Below are 19,650 nucleotides of genomic sequence, written 5' to 3' on the forward strand. Positions count from 1 at the left end.
CCGGGGTCTGGCGTTTATAGCTCGTCCCTGGCCGGCCGGGTGGCGGCTGCGGCGCGCGGGGTCGCGATGTTGGGGCTGCAGGCGGGTGCAGAGCAGCGGCGCGAGGAGTCGAGCGCTCCGGCCTCTTCGGCCTCCCGCTTCGTGCTAGGGCTGGACGTGGGCAGCACGGTGATCCGCTGCCACGTCTATGACCGGACGACACGGGTGCGAGGCTCCAGCGCGCAGAAGGTGACTGGGCGTGGAGGGCGGGTCTGGGGCTCTGGCTGCACCCTCGCTCCTTCTGCACCCCTGGGGACTCAGGCCAGTGTGGCCCGGTGCCTGTCGCTCGCTTCCTGTCCCACGGGGCTCATTGCTCTAGCTTTACCTGGGTGGAACTGAGGTGACTCGCTGGGCGGCGCGGACAGCCTGCGTGTATGTGGACAGAAGGCGGTTTGTGATTTCCTGGGTTTTTCTGCACTTCCCCATCGACTTTCCAACTCTTGTCTTCACACATTTTAGTTCTTCAGATATTGATGGACTGTAAACTTACGTTTTTTCGGTTGTGTCATTTAAAAACAATTCATTACACTTATTTATTATGTGTGTCTGCATGTGCTCGTGTGCTGTGGTGCACTTTTGGGGGACAGAGGACAACTTTCCATTTTCTCCCTGGAATTGACTCAGGCCGTCAGGCTTGCTGGAAGCACTTTTAGCTGCCATGCCGTCTTACTGGTTGTCATCTTTGTGTTCTTGAAAGTGCTAGGTCCTCACATTACCATCTGACTTCCCAGGAGATCGGAGATACTGAACAAGTTTTGAAAGTTGACTTGTCCGTAGTTCTTTCCATCTTTGAAAATTCATAAAAATATCTTCTTCAGGCTTGAGAAGCCTGCCAAGCCATTGGCTGGTCTTTGTTAGCAAAGCCTTAACCTGCTGATGATACTGGTCAACGGCCAACACCCGTTTATAGTGAAGTGCTGATTTCTATACACTGATCAGTGCAGTTGATTTGGTATAGTGTTCTTATATACCAGCAATTTTCAATGCTGGTTTCAATACCAGCATTATTTTCTCTCTTCCTCTTCTTTTGGTTTTTTTGAAACAGGGTTTCTCAGTGTAACAGTTATGGCTGTCCAGGAACTCACATTGTAGACCAGGCCGGCCTTGAACTCAGAGACTGACCTGCCTCTGCCTCCTGGTGCCTCCTGGTGCCCTGCCAATGCCAGCGTTTTCTAATGTTTAAGATTTTAGAGAAGATGAGAGACATCTAACTGCTTCCCTACAGCTCTGGACTCTTTTTCAATGTGCTACCCTGCTTTTCACTCTGTGGATGCTTTTTATCTCGGCAATTTCCCAGGAACCCACTGGTAGAGTAAAAGTAAGCAGTGACTGCCTTGAACATGCACTTTGCAGAAGAGACTCATTCAGGGTTCTGTACTAGGAGGTGAATTGGGTCTGCCGTGGCTCCCTCTCTGGCTAACTGGGTAAGAGCATGGTCCACCCACTTAGTCCATAGCTGTCCCAACCGGAAAGGACGGATAAGAGGCAGACACTGAGCTCTTGTGTCATTGCACGTCTTTATCACAAACACAAGGATACTTTTTAGTGTTTCTTATAATTCTAGTCACAGAGTACTTTTGCTTAAGCAGTGAATTTTTAGTTTTTTTTTTTTATTTAGTGAATGAGTATTTGGATCATAAAGGAGACAGCTCAGCAGGTAAAGATGATTGATTACACATTGCTCCTAAGCTTGATACCCTGAACTGAATCCCTGGGAAGGGCATTGAGAGAGAAGAGAACTGTCTCTTGCAAGTTGTCCTTTGATCTCTGCACTTTAAGCCATGGCACAAGTGTTCCCCCCACCCACCCAAAAAATACAAATTTTAATAAAATTTAACAAGTTGGTAGACACTGGGCAGTGGTGGCACAGGCCGTTAACCCCAGCACTGGGGAGGCAGAGACAGCCAGATCTCTGAGTTCAAGGCTAGCCTGGTCTGGAGAGCACATTCCAGGCCAGCCAGGGCTACACAGTAAGACCCTGGCTCATGATGAAATAAAAATAGAATAAACGATATGCACTTAAAGTCCTAGGACTGCAGTTTACCCCCTCGTGTGACTGTGACTTAGCCACATCATTTGTCTGTCTTCATTTTGAATATTTATTTGATGTGCATTGGTGTTTTGCCTACATCTGTGAGGATGCCATATCCTTTGGAACTGGAGTTACAGACAGTTGGGAGCTGCCATGTGGGTGTTGGAAATTGAACCCGGGTCCTTTGGAAGAGCAGCTTTACTGCTGAGTCCAGCCCTGTGTCTGTCTTCGTAATGGAACTCACACCCTTTCTAATACAATGGAAGGATTATTCATAAAAAACTAAAATCTTAGTGTAGGAGGAGTTGATTCATACAGCCAAACATGTCATGTGGAAAAGAAATAAAAAAACAAGAAGAGATCATCCTTTGAATACATGAGCAGGACAGGCACCCATGATCTTTAAGTTCAAATTGAAATCCAAACATGAATTTTTGCATTCAGTTTGTATGAGGTGTTTCTGGAGACTTCTGTAATATTTTCTTTTCATTTTTTTATGGTGATGTTGGAGAACCTCCCTTCCACCCTCACCCCCTCAAGGTCCTGCATGTTACATCCTTAACCCCAGTAGCTTTTTTTTTTTTTTAAGACTTTCTTGGGGCCATCAAGATGGACCAGTGGGTAAGGTTCCTTGCTGCCAAGTCTGATGACTTGAGATCAATTCCTGGGACCCACATGGTAGGAGAGGAATGACTTGTCCAATTGATCTCTGATCTTCTTACATGCTCTGAGCATTAAGCGTTTAGTCACACACAGAAAATCCTAAAATAAATAAATAAATAAATAAATAAATAAATAAATGGTGTTAAATACTGGAACAGAGGTCCGCATTTGCAGTCCTCAGATGTAGATTGATACTTTGATTTGGAAACTAGGGAAATGCATCGTGCTCCTCCCAGTGGGACATCGTGCTTCTGAGAAAACCATAAGATGTCATGGCTGGAGGAGCAGGACAGAAGGTCCCAGCACAGGGGCATCAAGGCCTCCAGCGGTGGAAAGCCGGGGCCACACTTGAAAAAAGGACCCTGCCTTTTAAACCAGCAGGTGTTTTCTTCTTAACTTTCACTGTTTCCTCCTGTTTGGGCTTAGTCCTCTTCCGCAGGGGGCACGTTTCTCATGCTACATGTTTAGGGATTCCTATGGTTTGAGTTTGCTCCTAAGGATTAGTGTTAGAATCTTGGCAGCCAGTGTGGTGCTTTGGAAGCTGTAGATTCTGTAAGAGGTGGGTCCTAGGGAGAAGTCATTAGATCCTCAGGGAGCTGTCCTGAAGGGGAGTAAGGTACTTCTCTGCTTAACAGGCCGCTAGAACACTGCCTTCCTGCTCTCTGCTTCCTGTCTCTTCCTCCTCCTCCTTTCTCTCCTCCTTCCTCATCTTCCTCCCTTTTCTCTTTCCCCATTCCCCCTTTTCTTTCTTCTCTTTTCCCCTCCTCTTTCTTCCCCTTCTTTTCTTTCCCCTTCTCCTCCTCCTTTTTTCCCCTCCTCCTGCTTCCCTCTTCCTATTTTCTCCTCCTTTTCTTCCTTCCCTGCGTCCCCACTTTTTTTTTTCCTTTTTTTCTTTTTTGAGACAGGGTTTCTCTGTAGCTTTGGAATCTGTCCTGGAACAAGCTCTTGTAGACCAGGCTGGCCTCGAACTCACAGAGATCCACCTGGGTTAAAGGCATGTGCCGCCACCACCCTGCTCCCCCACTTCTGGTGACTTCAAATTCTTGATGATACTCCTGTACAAGACTCCTAAGTGCCTGGATCATAGGGGTGTGCCACCATGCCTGCCTGTTTCTTCTTTTTGTGTTGCTCCTGGTAGAAGGCTGTCTCCCTCCATGGCGGTAAGATGCAGCCAAGGGAGCCCTTGCTGACCTAAGGGGGCTACATGATCTGGAATTGTCAGCCTCTAAAACTGAACCTCTAAAAACAAACTCTCAGGTGTTTTGTTATAGCAGCTGAAAATGAATATGGCTTGAGCTGTCCAAATTGGGGCAGAGGAGGGATGGAATCTGGAAGTCCCACTATTTGATCTAAAGATTTGGAGGCTTGAAGCGGGGTCACCCAAGTGAAGTTGTTTAGAGGGAGGAATCGTTTGCTGCAGTTGAAACATTCATTCTAGCACAATCAGAAAAGCCTTGTAGAATTACTCCGTGGGAGGGAGTAGATTTTATTGAACCTGCTTGTCAGGAACACCATAGAAAATAGTGCACCCACACACATACACACACGCGCGCGCACACACACACACACACACACACACACACATCACCTTGGTACCCTCCGGCTCTCCAATTTTCTTTCTTTTTTTTTTTTAAAGATTTATTTATTTATTACACATACAGTATTTAGTACTCTGCCTGCAGGCCAGAAGAGGGCACCAGGAATTGAACTCAGGACCTTTGGAAGAGCAGTCAGTGCTCTTAACCTCTGAGCCATCTCTCCAGCCCCTCCAATTTTCTTTATTCTGACCACTTCTCCCATGTTGGAAAGTTCCTTCAAATGGTACTCTTGGTGGGTTGTCTGTTCATTTTTTTAGTACCTTGCTTTTCCAGAAGCACTGTAGCCTGGGTAATATTTGTAAGCTCACCTTCTCCGGAGAGTGAGCCTAGTCCTGTTGCCTGGCAATGAAAAGCAGAGACAGGACTAAGTGATTTCAGGAAACCTTACAAAGACGTCTCTCCCAGCAATCATATTGTCTTCCCTTTTCCAGGGTTCAGCCCTAAATCCCTGGTCTCTGCTATGGGCTGCTTTCTGAGAGTTTGGGTGACTGGCACACACCCCCTTGGTCTCTGCAGTGCCTATGAAATCATAGGCACTCGTAGATGCTGAGGAAAAAATGGACAGAGGAGACATACCTGTGGGTGCTCCATGTCTGGGGGCAGACGGGCAGCAGAATGACTCGCGTCTCGTAGGGCATTAGAGGGACTCATGGCTTTACTTTGAGTGTACTGGACCGAAGGGGTAGCGGGAGTGGCAGTGTAATCTGAGCAGGGCATTGTCTCCCGTGCCAAGCATTTGCAGGTGCCCATTCTCTGTTCACTTGTTAAATCCACTCAGATCCTGTTGGTTCTCTTCTCTTTGTCCTTAGCCTGGTGCCTTCTTTTTGAGACAGGGTCTCTGTTTGTAATCCAAACTGCCCTGAAACTGAAAACAGACCTCTTGGTGCTGGGATAGCAGGTGCGTAGCCCACACCTGGATATCTTTACGCAGTTTTGTTGTTTCTCTTTTAGCAGAGTCTTGAAAAGTATTGGGGATAAACATACATGTTCATCAGCTAAACTTCAAGCCATAGACTCGTAAAAACATTTCTTAAAGACTGTTTAAAATTTTTTATTTATGGGTATGTATGTTTGTATGAGAGAGTGCATGCCACATGTATGTCAGTGCCTGCAGGGGATAGAGTTGGAGCTAAAGATGACTGTGAGCTGCCTGACATGGGTGCTGGGAACTGAACTCAGTTACTCAGGAAGAGCAGCAGGTACCCTTAACAACTAAGGCATCGCTCTAAGCCCTTAAAGCTTTTTTGTTTCCAACTATTAACTGAAATAAAATGGGAAAATGAAAATAGTGGCACACCTCGCTAAGGACCAGGAGTTGAAGGCCAGCCTGAGGCACGTCAGGTCCTCGCCGACTAAGGCACCTGGGCTGGGTTGAGGCTCAGTGGCTAACGTGCTCGCTGCTGGCCAGTGTGAGCACTCATGTCACAGCGAGTGACGGTGGCAGAGACAGGCAGGTCCCTGGAGCTCCGCGGCCAGCCATTCTAGCTGAAGCCGTAGAGATCAAGAGCATGTCTGAAAAAATAAGGTGTAAATGGGAGAGGAAGACACAGTGACCTCTGACCTCCACACAAGCACAGACATGCACACCTGCACTTACATGCGTGTGCCCGTGCCCCCCAACCCAATAGCAAAAAGGAATTTTTTTGTTTGTTTGTTTGTTTTGTTTTGTTTTGTTTTGTTTTTTGAGATAAGGTTTCTCTGTGTAGTCCTGGCTATCCTGGAACTCACTCTGAATTTTTTTTCTTTTCTTTCCTTTTTTCTTTCTTTTTTTCTTTCTTCTTCTCATCTGAACTTTTTTTAAGTTAAAAAGTAAAATGGAGATTTTTTTTTGTATGTAGTTCTATGAGTTTTGATACCTATGAGACCTAAAACCTCCTTTCCACACCACCTTGTCGTGTTCCTTCAGTACCTCACCTGTCCCTTTCTCCATGACACAGTTTTGTCTTCTGAAGACTGTCTAGGAAAGTTGACTGTGGCACTGGGGATATGGCTCAGTGGATGTGAGTGCTTGCCGTACAAGCATGAGGATGGATCTCGAGCATCCATGTTAATACTGGGTGAGCCTGGCAGCCCCCCACCCCTATGATCCCAGTGCTTGCGTGGTGGAGGAAGGGTTACTGGAGCTAACTACCTAGCTTGCCTAGCTGCGTGGACAAGTCCCGGATCCAAGGAAGAGCCTCTACCTTGCAGGCCTTCTTGAATGGCTCATGTTGTCAACCTGACAGAATCTAGGATCTAGAATCATCTGGCAGTGTGTCCCTTGATAACACGACATGGCTATGAAGGAGTATTCTGGTTAGCTTAGTCCTTGTGGGAGGACCATCTTAACTGTTGGGCAGGGGACCTGGGCTGTAGACAATGGGGAATGTGAGCAGGGCATTGTTTACCCTGTTCCTGACTGTGGGTACAGTGTGACCAGCTGCTTGAAGCTCCCGCCTCTTTAACTTGCCCCACGTGATGTACCCTTGAGCTGTCTCCAGAAAAAACCCTTTGTCTCTGAATTGCTTCAAGGTTTTTCCTTAGAGGCTGTATTGTAGGTGAGAGCAGAAGAGAAGGGAAGAAGGCAACTCATGTGTAACAGGTCCTGAGAAATGGTTGCCCTTCAGTTGGTTTTTATTAGGGCGTTTTATTATAGCAAGAGATAAAGGAACTATGACATCTCCATACACACATGCACGCATGTGCACCCACATGCATACAAGCATACATATCACATACACACAAAGTGGATATGATAATGTTTGCTTTAATCATGGAGGCTGAGGCAGGAGGGCAACACAAGGCTGTTGCTCTGCAGCCCCTTGCAGTGTGCTACATAAACATTTCTTTCCACTGGAATTAAAAACAGCAACACCAAAATCAAGAACAATGATAAAAAGAAATGTCTTATATAGACTCATAGGGAGGCATCTCAGGACAGCTATATTCAGTTAATATAGCCTTTCTTTTGAGATGCACCCACGCCACAGTTCATTCTTGGTTTGTTTATTTGTTTGTTTTCTTTCTGGTCCTGGGGACTGAACCATGGCCTTGCACTTGCGAGGCAAATGTTCTTACACTGAACTGAATCTCACATCTTTTATTTCTGATGGAAATCCATCACACACACACACCACATTCATTCTCCTGTAGAAGTCTGTTTGGATTGTTTTCAGTTTCTGGTAGTTATGAATAGATTTCCTATGCATGTTTATGTCAATGGGAGTGTTCTCATTTCTCTGGGGCAAATATTTAGTGTGTTGGGGCATATGGTAAATGAGTGTTTATCTTTTTCTTTTTTTTTTTCAAAGACACATGCTTACTTTGTAGCCCTGGCTTGCCTAGACGTCACTGTGTAGACAAGGTTGACCTCAAAGAGATACGCCTGCCCCTGCTTCCTGAGTGCTAGGATTAAAGCCACCATTAGGCCTGGAAAGGAATGTTATCTTATCTTAATGTTTCTTATCTTAATAAGAAATTGCTGAGCCAGAGGTGTAGGCACATAACATAACACTTGGAAGGCTGAGGCAGGAGAATTAGCAGTTCAAAGTCATCTTTAGCTAAGCCAAGAGTTTGGGACCAGCCTGAATTATGTGTGAGATGCTGTTTCCCCACACCACACCAAACAAAAACAAAACAAACCAGTCCCTTTCTACATTGGTTGCACCATTTTACACCCTTGCTAAGAGTTCATGGAGACCCACCCGCTCTGCATATCCGTCACTGTTGTTGTGTGGCTTATGTATTTATTTACGTTTAATTCACAGTAGTATTAGTGCTGTATGTGCCTGCATGTGCAGTCGTGCCTGCCTGCGTGGCATAGTGTATGTGTGTTGGCGCAATGTGACAGCACTCGTGTGGGATGCTAGAGGGGCAGCTTTGTGACCTTAGTTTTCTTTCTACCATTATCTGATTTCTGGGGGTGGGACTGCTGAGGAATCTACCAGTGCCTGGGTTATTATTATTAGCGCCTTAGGCTTATCTACAACTAGTGGAAACACATGGATTTTGTTTATTTTTAAACGATTTTTTTTTAGATTTTAAAATTTTTAAGTTATATGTATGCATCTTTTACCTGCATATATGTCTGTGCACCATGTATGTGCAGTGCCCATGGGGACTGGGAGATCCATATGAGCCACCATGTGGGTGCTAGGAATTGAATCCAGGTCCACTATAGAAGAGCGAGTGGTTGTTCTTAACTGCTAAGCCATCTCTCCAGCTCCACCTGGTTTCTTTCTTTCATTTGTTTATTTATTCATTTATTTATTTACTTATTTTAGGTGTTGTTGAGACAGGGCCTCCTTATGTAGCCCTTGCTGTCCTATAACTCCGCATGCAGACCATGTTGGTCTTGAACTCACAGAGATCCTCCTGCTTCTGCCTGGGACTAAAGGCATGTGCATCTGGCTGTTTGTATCTTTCTAATGACTAAGGAAGTTTAATATCTTCATGTGTGTATTTACCATCTGTTTATTTTTCTTGGGAAGTGCTTGTTTTACTCTTTTGCTCATTTTTAAATTGGATTGTTCATTTGTTTGTTGAGCTTTATACTGGATCTTAGCCTGTGTTGGATATTGATAGGCAGTCATTTTCTACTAACATATCATTGTAATTTCATTTTGCTCTCTCTCTCCCCTCCCCTTCTCTCTCCCTTCTCTCCCTCTTTTTACTTCCCTCTCCTCCTTTCCTTCCTCCCCCTGCCCTTTCCTCTCACCCCTTGGGCTCCCTTCCCTTCTTCCTTCTCCTCTCCCTTCCCTTCTTCCTTCTCCTCTCCCTTCCCTTCTTCCTTCTCTTCTCCCTTCCCTTCTTCCTTCTCCTCTCCCTTCCCTTCTTCCTTCTCCTCTCCCTTCCCTTCTTCCTTCTCCTCTCCCTTCCCTTATTCCTTCTCCTCTCCCTTCCCTTCTCAGGTTTTATGACACAGAGTGCCCTTGAACTATCCATAGAGTTGGGGATGATCTTGAACTCCTGAACTTCCTGCTTCTGCCTGCTGTTGTGCCCAAGTTTCTGGTCCCCAAAGGAATTCACAGAGCTGGATTTCTGATGCAAATTACATGAGGGTTTTCTAATATTCAGACTCAAGTTTGGACCAGCATCTTTCCAGCACCTAGCATGGTGGATGCAGAAAGTGTGGCAGGGAGCCCTGGGAGGGTAGAACTTTTAAAGGGAAAAAGCTGTCATCAGGGGAGTTCATGTCCTATCATCTTGGGGTTGGGTAAGGAGGGCATAGGGTAAGGTGGTTCCTGAAACCATTGGTCAGTTTTTGGGCAAAAAAATCTAACAAAGAGCCATAAATTACTGACAGGGTATCTTCAAGGACAGGAAGCCTTCCAAGAACATCTGGACCTCATTAAATTTTATAGCCCGCTCCCTATCTTCTTAATTGACATTTTTAGGGTATCTGTTCAGATGTCTGCTATGGCAGAACATTTCTGGAGCTGAGATCGCCCACTCCCCAGCTCATTATGAGGGTTATGCTGAAGCCCCCTCTTTAAAATGGAGTTTGCAAAGTCAGATCCTCACACCCGCAATTACTAGGGTTATAGGCATGTGCCACTACTGTGTCAGGAACATTCATTTAATAGTTCATTTGCTTTTTTATTATTTTTCATTCATTTATTTATTCACTGATTCATTTGTTTATTTAGGTTTTGTTTTTTTAAGAAAAGGTCTCCTGTAAGTGATGATGTATTTAATAGGTACGCTAAAATAACCAGACCAGCTCAAAACAACAGATATAATTTAATAATTGAAAACGGGGAAACTCATGCAACCCGAGTAAAAGTTCCGATGTCCAAATGGATCAGGCAAGCACCTCGCAGAGAGCCCGCACACCTATCTCCCCCCCCCTTTATCTACCTGGCTCCAGGTGGCCACACCCAAGCCAGATGTAATTGGCTGAGCTTCCCCAGTATCTTCCCCTTTTGTCTAAACAAGATCAAACCAAACCCAATACAACTATATACAATAGGAACAGGAGTCTAAATAATGTATTGAAATTAAGTTTAGCTAAATCATGAGGAGGGTAACTACAATTATCTAATCTTTAACTCCATCAAAGATCTGAGAAGGGAAGTAATATTACTTGAGTACAACCAAGAAACTTCCAAAATGTGCAACAAATGACAGAGACAACTGACTACCTGGGCAATCACCCAAAGTCTCATTTGCAATGTTGAGGCAACCAACTTTGGCTAAGGCCTAACATAACTGACATATCATTTTCAAAGGCAAGAAACTTTTTAGAACTATCTTACCCTGTCTTGGCAGGATATGATAGTCCTGATTTTATCTATTTACGAATACTCTGTATCTCTGTCAGTGGTCGAGGTATGGGCTTTTCTTTGCCCAAAGGCCAGTTCTGCTTAGAAAAAGACAAACTCCAAGTGGAGTGTCTTTGGTGTTCAACAATCTCTCGGGAATAGATCGGCGTTGCCAGGAGTGATTATGTCTCACTACCACAGAACTCTAGGTTAGATTAAATGTCATTTTCTACAGCTCCTTGAAGAGGTTGAAGATTATGCTATAAATAATACTGAATATGATTTCTGTGTATCTAAAGAACCTGATTAGCCTAAATATAAATATGACAAACATAGATGACTATTGATCTATTATTCTCAATACCTATCTAACTTGAAGACTAAGAGAATAAACAACTGTGCAATAAATGAGGACAATGACCTCCATATGTAAGCAATGTATATCATTACATAAACATATAAGTATCTTAATCAGAGGTAGAAATGTACACTGCAATATGGTAAATATATATATCAATACTATATATATATCAATACATAAAAATGTTTTAAACAGAGGTAGAAGCATACTCACATACAATATTCAATATGATTTAACTTTGTATCAGTATACAAGAATCGATACCAATATAATTGTCTAAAAACAATAACTCACAAACACCAATCTATTAACCCATCACCAATTATCTCTCCTTTTTTTTTTTTTTTGAAGAACACCCCTGAGCCTTTAAAATTTCTCCCCCATCTCTCAACCATATACCAATTATAACCAATCCCTAAATGTTGTCTTAAACCTGAGGGCAAACTCTGCTGGGAGAGGGGACATTGTCCTCTAAAATTGCTTTTAGCTGTCATGGGGGTGACGTTCTTCCTAGGGAGTCCTGTGAAAGTAAATGATGGTTAAATTACAAGATTAATATTTGGTCTGGTAAAATTGCAAATAGTCCCTGAGTGTTTTGTGGAGGTCTGGCCAGAGTGTTGTAAAAGATGTGCAGCATTTCCTCTAACCCAGTTGGAACTGTCTTGTACAGATGGTACCCAAAACAGGTTTTGTAGTAGTGCTATCAGCATCAGGACGTTGTTGTTGTGGGGCTCCATCTTCTTCCTGGAAACTTAAAAGATTACTGGAGGAAAATTTATTGTTTCTTATGGGAAACTTAAGCATTATCTATATAGACATATACAGACACATATATTCAATGAAAGGTATGATAAAGACAGAAACAGATATGAGGAAATGCAAAGAAAGTTTATAAATTATTATTATTATTATTATTATTATTATTTCTTCCGTCCTCTATCATGGCTCTTGACATGAGACAGAAACTCTGGGATTCCTCTTAACAACAGGCTTGGAATTGAAGAGGGACTGAGCCAGAGTCCAACTCCAAAACCAGCTCTATATATTTATAAATATATGCACATTAATACATATACCTGACTTCAGGTGGCCACACCCAAGCCAGATGTGATTGGCTGAGCTTCCCCATCAGTCTCCCTGTGTAGTCCAGACTGGTCTACAACTCCTGATTCTTCTGCCACCGTCTCCCAAGTGTTACGATCACAAGTATGTGCCACTATGCTTGGCTAACAGCTTGTGTTTTTTCAAATGTGTTCTTGTGTGTGCACAACCGAGTAGTCAGGCAGGAAACTGGGCTGTGATCTGTCTTCATTCTGTCATCTTTGGTTTGTTCTTTAGCAGCATGTTCCTACCAGGGCAGCTTCCTGTGGACCCAGGAGTTAAGCCACACCCTGGGGCATCTTTTCTTCCTCTTTCCCTGCTTTCCCTTTTTTTCATAGCTCCCTCCTCCCTCCCTTTCTTTCTTCTTTCTTTCTGTTTGCCTTTGTTGTTATTGTTGCTAATTTTGAGACAGGGTTTTGCTGTGTAGCCCAGGCTGGCCCGGAACTCACACTGTAGCTTAGGCTGTTCTTACACGTCTGTGGCACTGGCCTTAGAGCCCTACACTGCCCTACTTCCCTCCTCCTTTCCTTTTCTGAGGGTTTATTCTTTGATTTACATGAAAATGTTTTTTTAAATATTTATTTATTTATTATGTATACAATATTCTCTCTGTGTGTATGCCTACAGGCCAGAAGAGGGCACCAGACCCCATTACAGATGGTTGTGAGCCACCATGTGGTTGCTGGGAATTGAACTCAGGACCTTTGGAAGAGCAGGCAATGCTCTTAACCTCTGAGCCATCTCTCCAGCCCCACATGAAAATGTTTTTAAAAAATCTTTTTGTATCTTCATTACAATATACCTTCAGTGTAGGAATCTTGAAGAATGAATGTGAAGCTAAGATAAAATGACCGTAACACCCTCTGTAAGCACCCTCTGCTGTGTCTGTAAACTGCTTCACTCTTGTGCTTTGTTTCCGACACGTGGGGGTGAGGTGGAGGACGGACCCATGGTTTTGCACATTATCAGTGCTGAGCTATCTTTTTGAACAGTTAAAAAATAATTAAATGGGGGCTGGAGAGATGGCTCAGAGGGTAAGGGCACTAACTGCTCTTCCAGAGGTCCCGAGTTCAATTCCCAGCAACCACATGGTGGCTCACAACCATCTGTAATGTAATGAGACCTGGTGCCTTCCTTGATAGCAGTACATTGTATCCTTCATAGATAAATCTTTAAAAGAAATAATTAAATGCGATTGTATTAATTGTTTTAACCAGTCATCTCAAGATGCAGCTATTATCAGCTTGGTCTAATTTCACTCTCACTAAAGCTTCTGTTTTCATGAACAGGTGGAAAATGTTTACCCTCAGCCTGGCTGGGTTGAAATTGATCCTGATGCTCTCTGGACTCAGTTCGTTGCTGTAATAAAAGATGCTGTCAAAGGTAATAGGATTTAATGGCAAATCAATCCCACACCAGTTATGTTTTAAAGGGGCATTTATTTTGGGGGGTAAACTTACATGCACATAAATCGTCAGGAAAGGAGCCTAGTCGCTGGAGCAGGAGCAGGAGCCAGAACCAAGAGGCTGAGCCGAGGCTAGCGGCTCTTCTTTTAAAGAGAGATATACCACGCCCCAGTGGGCTAGTATTTCAGCGGCTATTGGCTGAAGGAGCGGAAGGCGCTCCCACAGCATTTGTGGGCTCATGCTTCAGCGACTATCGGCTGAAGCAGTGGAAGGTACTCCCACAGCACCTCCCCCTTTTGTTTAAGTAAGAGAGTTCTAAGCCTACTACGAAATTATATACAGTAAGTACAAACCTACAAAATTATATACAATAAGTACAAATATCCTATTCTAACTAGCTAAAGTCTTGTATAATAAGTAACTTGGCCAAGTCATGAGAGGAAAGTAGCTACATTTATCTAGTCTTCAACCCCATAGAAGATCCGAGAAGGGAAATAATGTTACCTGAGTAATTAGGAAGTGCAATCAAAGAACTTCCAAAACATGCAACAAATCACAAAGACAACTGGCTACCTGGGCAATCACCAAAGATCTGTTTGTAGCGTTGAAGCAACCAACTGTGACTAAGGCCTAGAATAACTGACAGATTATTTTTAACAGGCAAGAGATTTTTCAAAACCATCTTACCCTGTCTTGGCAAGATTTAACAGTTCTGTTTATCCATTTCTGGATTTTATCCATTTCTGGATTTTAACAGGCAAGAGATTTTTCAAAACCGTCTTACCTTGTCTTGGTAAGATTTGACAGTTCTGCTTATCTATTTCCAGATACCGTGTATTTGTCAGTAGTTGAGGTATGGGCAGTTCCTTGCCCAGAGGTCAGTTTTGTCAAGAAGACAAGCTCCAAGTGGAGTGTCTTTGGTGCTCAACAATCTCTCGGGAATAGGTCGGTGTTGCCAGGAGTGATTGTGTCTCACTACACAGAACTCTAAGATTAAATTAAATGCCATTTTCTACAGCTCTTCAAAGAGGTTGAAGACTATATATAATCTCTATGTATCTAAAGAACCTGATTAGTCTAACCATAAATATGACAGACATAGATGACTATTGATCTACAATTCTTAACATGTATCTAACTTAAAGACTAAGAGAATAAACAACTGTGCAATAAATGAGGACAATGACCTCCAAATGTAAACAATAAATATCAATACATAAACAATATATGAGTATCTTAATCAGAGGTAGAAGTGTACACTGCAATATGGTATACATATATCAATACAATATATATCAATACATAAAAATGTTTTAAACAGGTAGAAGCATGCATACATACAATATTCAATATAATTTAACTTTGTATCCATATACAAAAATCTATGCCGATGTAATTATCTATAAACAATAACTCACAAATACCATTATTATCTATCCAATTTCCCTCTTTTTTTTTCTCAAAAAGGTTCCTGAGCTTATAAAATTCCTTTCCAAACTTTCAAACCGTATACTAATTATAATCAATCTCTAAATATTATTCCTAAATCTGAGGACAAACATTGCTAAGAGAGGGGACATCGTCCTCTAGAATTACTTCCAGCTGTCATGGGGGTGAGGTTCTTTCTGGAGGATCCTGTGAAAGTAAAATGATGGTTAAATTTCAAGATCAGTGTCTTTTAAAATTGCAAACAGTCTCTGAGTATTTTGTGGAGGTCTAGCCAGAATGTTGTGCAAGATGTGCACCATTTCAGCTAACCAAGTTGGAATCATCTGTGCAGCTGATACCCGAAACAGGACTTGTAGTAGCACTATCAGTATCATGACGTCATATCAACCAAGTGGAGTTGTTGTTATGGGGGTCCCATCTTCTTCCTGGAAACTTCAAATGTCAGTGCGGAAAAAACTCATTGTTCATTGTGGAAAACTTAAACATTAATTATATAGACATATACAAACATATATTCAATGAAAGGTATGACAGACATATTCAATGACAGGTATGATAGATATGAAGAAAAACAAAGATGTTTTCTAAACTCATATTTCTTTCTGTCTCATATCATGGCTCTTGACATAAGACAGAAACTCCAGAAACTCTGGGTTTTTCTCCTAACAACAGGCTTGGAATTAGAGAGGGACCGAGCCAAGAGTCCAACTCCAAAATCAGCTCTATAAATTCAGAAATATGATTTAGTATATTCCAGAGCTTCATACTCACAGAACCTATTCAGTTTTCTTGATAATCTATATTGGGTAGTTATTTTTCCATCTGTCAGTATTCAAACATCCAGGGTCCTTTGAATTTTTCAAAGACGAGTGTTTTCCTGTGGAGATAAGAACAGAACCCTGCTCCTATTCTATATTTTTCTTACCACCTGTATGGTTATCATTATCGTAGATGCTGTCATTTCTTCTTTCCAAGAGGTTTCTTCTCTTCAAATCTAACCTTTATTAATTTTGATGGTATCCACAATTTTTATTCTCGTGTGGAAACAAGAGCAAAACCCCTTTCCCAATGTAGCACATCTCCTGGCTTCCATTGAGAGGTCAGCACATCCTTGATATAAACAGGTTGATTTAGTTCAGCAGACTTTTCCATTATCCAATGTCTTTCTGCCACTGTTGTTCCCTTCTCATTAGCGTTAAGAAAATTCAAGGTTAATAAGGCATTATGTAATCTATTTCTGGGAGCATTTTCCACCCCTTTCTGTTTATTTAACATATCCTTTATAGTTCGATTTGATCTTTCTATGACTGTTTGACCTGTAGGATTGTATGGTATACCTGTAACATGCTTAATATTATAATAAGCAAAAAACCGTTTCATTTTCCTAGAGACATAAGCTGGGCCATTATCTGTTTTTATTTGTGCAGGTATACCTATAATGGCCATAACTTCTAATAAATGTGTGATTACTGAGTCAGCTTTTTCTGTGCTTAAAGCAGTTGCCCACTGAAAGCCTGAATAAGTGTCAATGGTGTGATGTACATATTTTAATTTTCCAAATTCTGCAAAGTGGAAGACATCCATCTGCCAGATTTCATTCCTTTGAGTACCCTTCGGGTTAGTCCCTGCAGGTAGTGGTGTTTGGTTATATAAAGAGCAAGTAGGGCATCTCTTTACAATCTCCTTAGCTTGTTGCCAGGTAATGGAAAACTCTTTCTTTAAACCTTTGCTATTGACGTGATGTTTTTTTATGAAATTCTGAGGCCTGCAACACGCTTCCAATCAATAATTGATCCATTTCTGCATTACCTTGTGCTAGAGGACCTGGCAGACCCGTTTGGGATTGGATGTGTGTTATGTACATCGGGCAAAGCCTATTCCTAATTATGTCTTGTACCTGGATAAACAATGAAGTCAACTCTGTATCATCTAGTATAAATTCAGTAGTTTCAATATGCAAGATAACTCTTTCTGCATATTGTGAATCTGTAACAATATTAAGAGTTTCTTTAAAATCCCTTAGCACCATAAGAATGGCATATAATTCTGCCTTCTGGACAGAAGTATAAGGTCTTTGTTCCACCTTACTCAATTCATCTGATTTGTAACCAGCCTTTCCTGATTTATTAACATCAGTATAAAATGTATGGGCTCCAGTTATTGGAGCATCACGTACAATTCGAGGAAGAATTCAAGAATTTCTCTTTATAAGGTTAAGTCTACCGCTTTTGGATAGTTGCTATTAATTTCTCCCAAAAAATTAGCAAAAGCCCTTTGCCATGGTTCATTGTCTTCCCATAACTTTTTTATTCATTAGTAGTGAAAGGCACTATAATTTCTGCTGAGTCTATACTTGCTAGTTGATGAAGTCTCAGTTTACCTTTTATAATTAATTCAGAGACCTTTTCTATATAAGTTTTCAATTTTTTACTTGGTTTGTGTGGTAAATAGATCCATTCTAAAATAGTATCTTCCCTCTGCATTAAAATTCCCGTAGGAGAAATTCTGGAAGGCAATATGACTAGAATGCAGCTAAGATTTGGATCCACCCTATCTACATGTGCCTCCTGTAATTTTTCTTCAACCCTGGTCAGTTCCTTTTCTGCTTCAGCTGTTAATTCTCTGGGACTATTCAAATCTTTGTCACCATCTAAGGTTTTGTTTAAATGAATTATTAGATCAGGTGTTATCCCAACAGCTTTTCGTAGACTGGAAATGTCTCTTAACAATCTCTGAAAATCATTAAGAGTCCGTAACCAGTCTCTTCTAATTTGTGCCTTTTGTGTCCTAATTTTCTGTAAACCTATTCTGTAACCTAGGTAATTAACAGAATCTCCTCTTTGAATCTTTTCAGGAGCAATTTGTAATCCCCATTTAGGCAATATTATCTTTACTTCCTCAAACATTCTTTCTAAAGTATCTATGTTTGAATCGGATAGCAAAATGTCATCCATGTAATGGTATATTATAGATTTAGGGAATTGCTTACGTATTATTTCCAATGGCTGAACTTACAAAGTATTGACACAGGCTGGGGCTATTGAGCATTCCCTGTGGGAGGACAGTCCACTGGTATCTCCTAGTAGGCTGGGAGTTATTATAAGTAGGCACTGTGAAGGCAAATTTTTCTCTATCCTTTTCTTGTAATGGTATGGTAAAGAAGCAATCCTTCAAGTCAATAACTATAAGAGGCCATCCTTTGGGTAACAGAGAAGGCAGAGGAAATCCAAACTGTAGAGGGCCCATAGGTTGAATTACCTTGTTGACAGCCCTTAGATCTGTCACCATTCTCCATTTGCCAGATTTCTTTTTTACAACAAACACAGGAGAATTCCAAGGGCTAGTGGACTCCTCAATATGTTGAGCATCTAATTGCTCCTGTACCAATTGTTCTAAAGCCTGCAATTTATCTTCAGCTAAAGGCCATTGTTTAACCCATATTGGCTTTTCAGTTAGCCATTTTAAAGGTAGGGCTGTAGGTACCTCTAAAGGTTTGTTGGTTGTTTTATGTTCTTGTACAGCCTGAATGGCTGGTGACCTTTGTGCATAGTACTTTATTACATCCTTCCCAGAATCATGACCTCCTGAGACTGCAGGAATGTTAATCTGGGTATTCCATTGTTGTAGCAGGTCACGGCCCCATAAATTTATTGTAATATCAGCTACATATGGCCTTAACTTTCCTCTTTGACTCTCTGGCCCAATACAGTGAACCCATCTCGTGCTTTGTTTAACTCGAGATATGGTTCCAATTCCTAGTAATTGAACATCTGCCTCTTGAAGAGGCCAATTTGGATGCCAAGATTCTGGAGTGATGATACTCACATCTGCTCCTGTGTCTATCAAGCCAACAATCACAATTCCATTTATACGTACTCTCAGCTTTGGTCTCTGATCATTTATAGAAGTTTGCCAAAATACACGTTTCTTATTTCCTAATTGAATTTCTGATTTATCCTCCAAATTTGCATCATTTAGAACCTTATGGTCTTGTACAGAAGCTTCTAGAGTTTTTAATTTTCCTGGTGTGACATGTCCTCCACGGTTACTGGGAATGGCTGGGCCACTTTTGGCTTGGGGGCCTGTGAGAGGCCCCTCAGGGAGTTTCCCGATGGTACCGGGTTGCCTTGTCTGTCTGTTGTTGATCTGTATTCATTCGTCCAATGCCTTCCTTTACCACACTTCCTACATATACCTGAAGGCTGAGGTTTCCTATTCCTGCCATTCCCAGATGAAATGTTATTCCTAGAAATACCTTGCCTGCAATCCCTTTTTAGATGTCCAAATTTACCACAATTAAAACATTTGGCAGGTTGATGTCCCCCCATCACTTTAGAAATCACTTCTCCTACCCAAGATTCGTCATTGTAATTAAAGGTCTAAAAATTCATGGTATGCTGGATCCATTCATCCATAGGTGCTGATCTAGACCTTAAAGGCCCAATTATCTTTTTGCAGTCTAAGTTTGCATTTTCAAAAGCCAGTGATTCAAGAATCAGTCATCTAGCTTCTGGGTCTGTTATTCCTGTGTTCAAAGCCTTAATTAATCTTTGCAAAAAGTCTGTATAGGGTTCTCCCTGTCCCTGCCTAACCCTAGTATATGACTCTACCTTTCTTCCTGGCTCTGGTAATCTACCCCAGACATTTAAAGCTGCCTTGTGGCATAGAGACAATACTTCATCATCATAAAGAGCTTGGACCTGTGGATCAGCATAAGCTCCTACGCCAAGAATTTGATCCTGTGAAACCTCTACACCTT

The 19,650-nt window shown here is 42.0% G+C and overlaps 1 protein-coding gene across 1 annotated transcript in view; it reads left to right on the forward strand.

Annotated features, from left to right (window-relative positions):
* The first annotated feature begins 7 nt into the window (after positions 1 to 7).
* The window catches only part of Gk5 (glycerol kinase 5), a 76,871-nt gene continuing 57,228 nt past the window's right edge, over positions 8 to 19,650 (forward strand). The window contains exons 1-2 of the mRNA XM_048452531.3: positions 8 to 228; positions 13,326 to 13,419. Coding sequence (XP_048308488.2) covers positions 67 to 228; positions 13,326 to 13,419 — 256 coding nt within the window. The 5' untranslated portion in view covers positions 8 to 66. The remainder of the gene's footprint in view (positions 229 to 13,325; positions 13,420 to 19,650) is intronic.

This window comes from Myodes glareolus, chromosome 4, assembly GCF_982192425.1.
Source record: "Myodes glareolus chromosome 4, mMyoGla1.1, whole genome shotgun sequence".
Lineage (NCBI taxonomy): Eukaryota > Metazoa > Chordata > Mammalia > Rodentia > Cricetidae > Myodes > Myodes glareolus.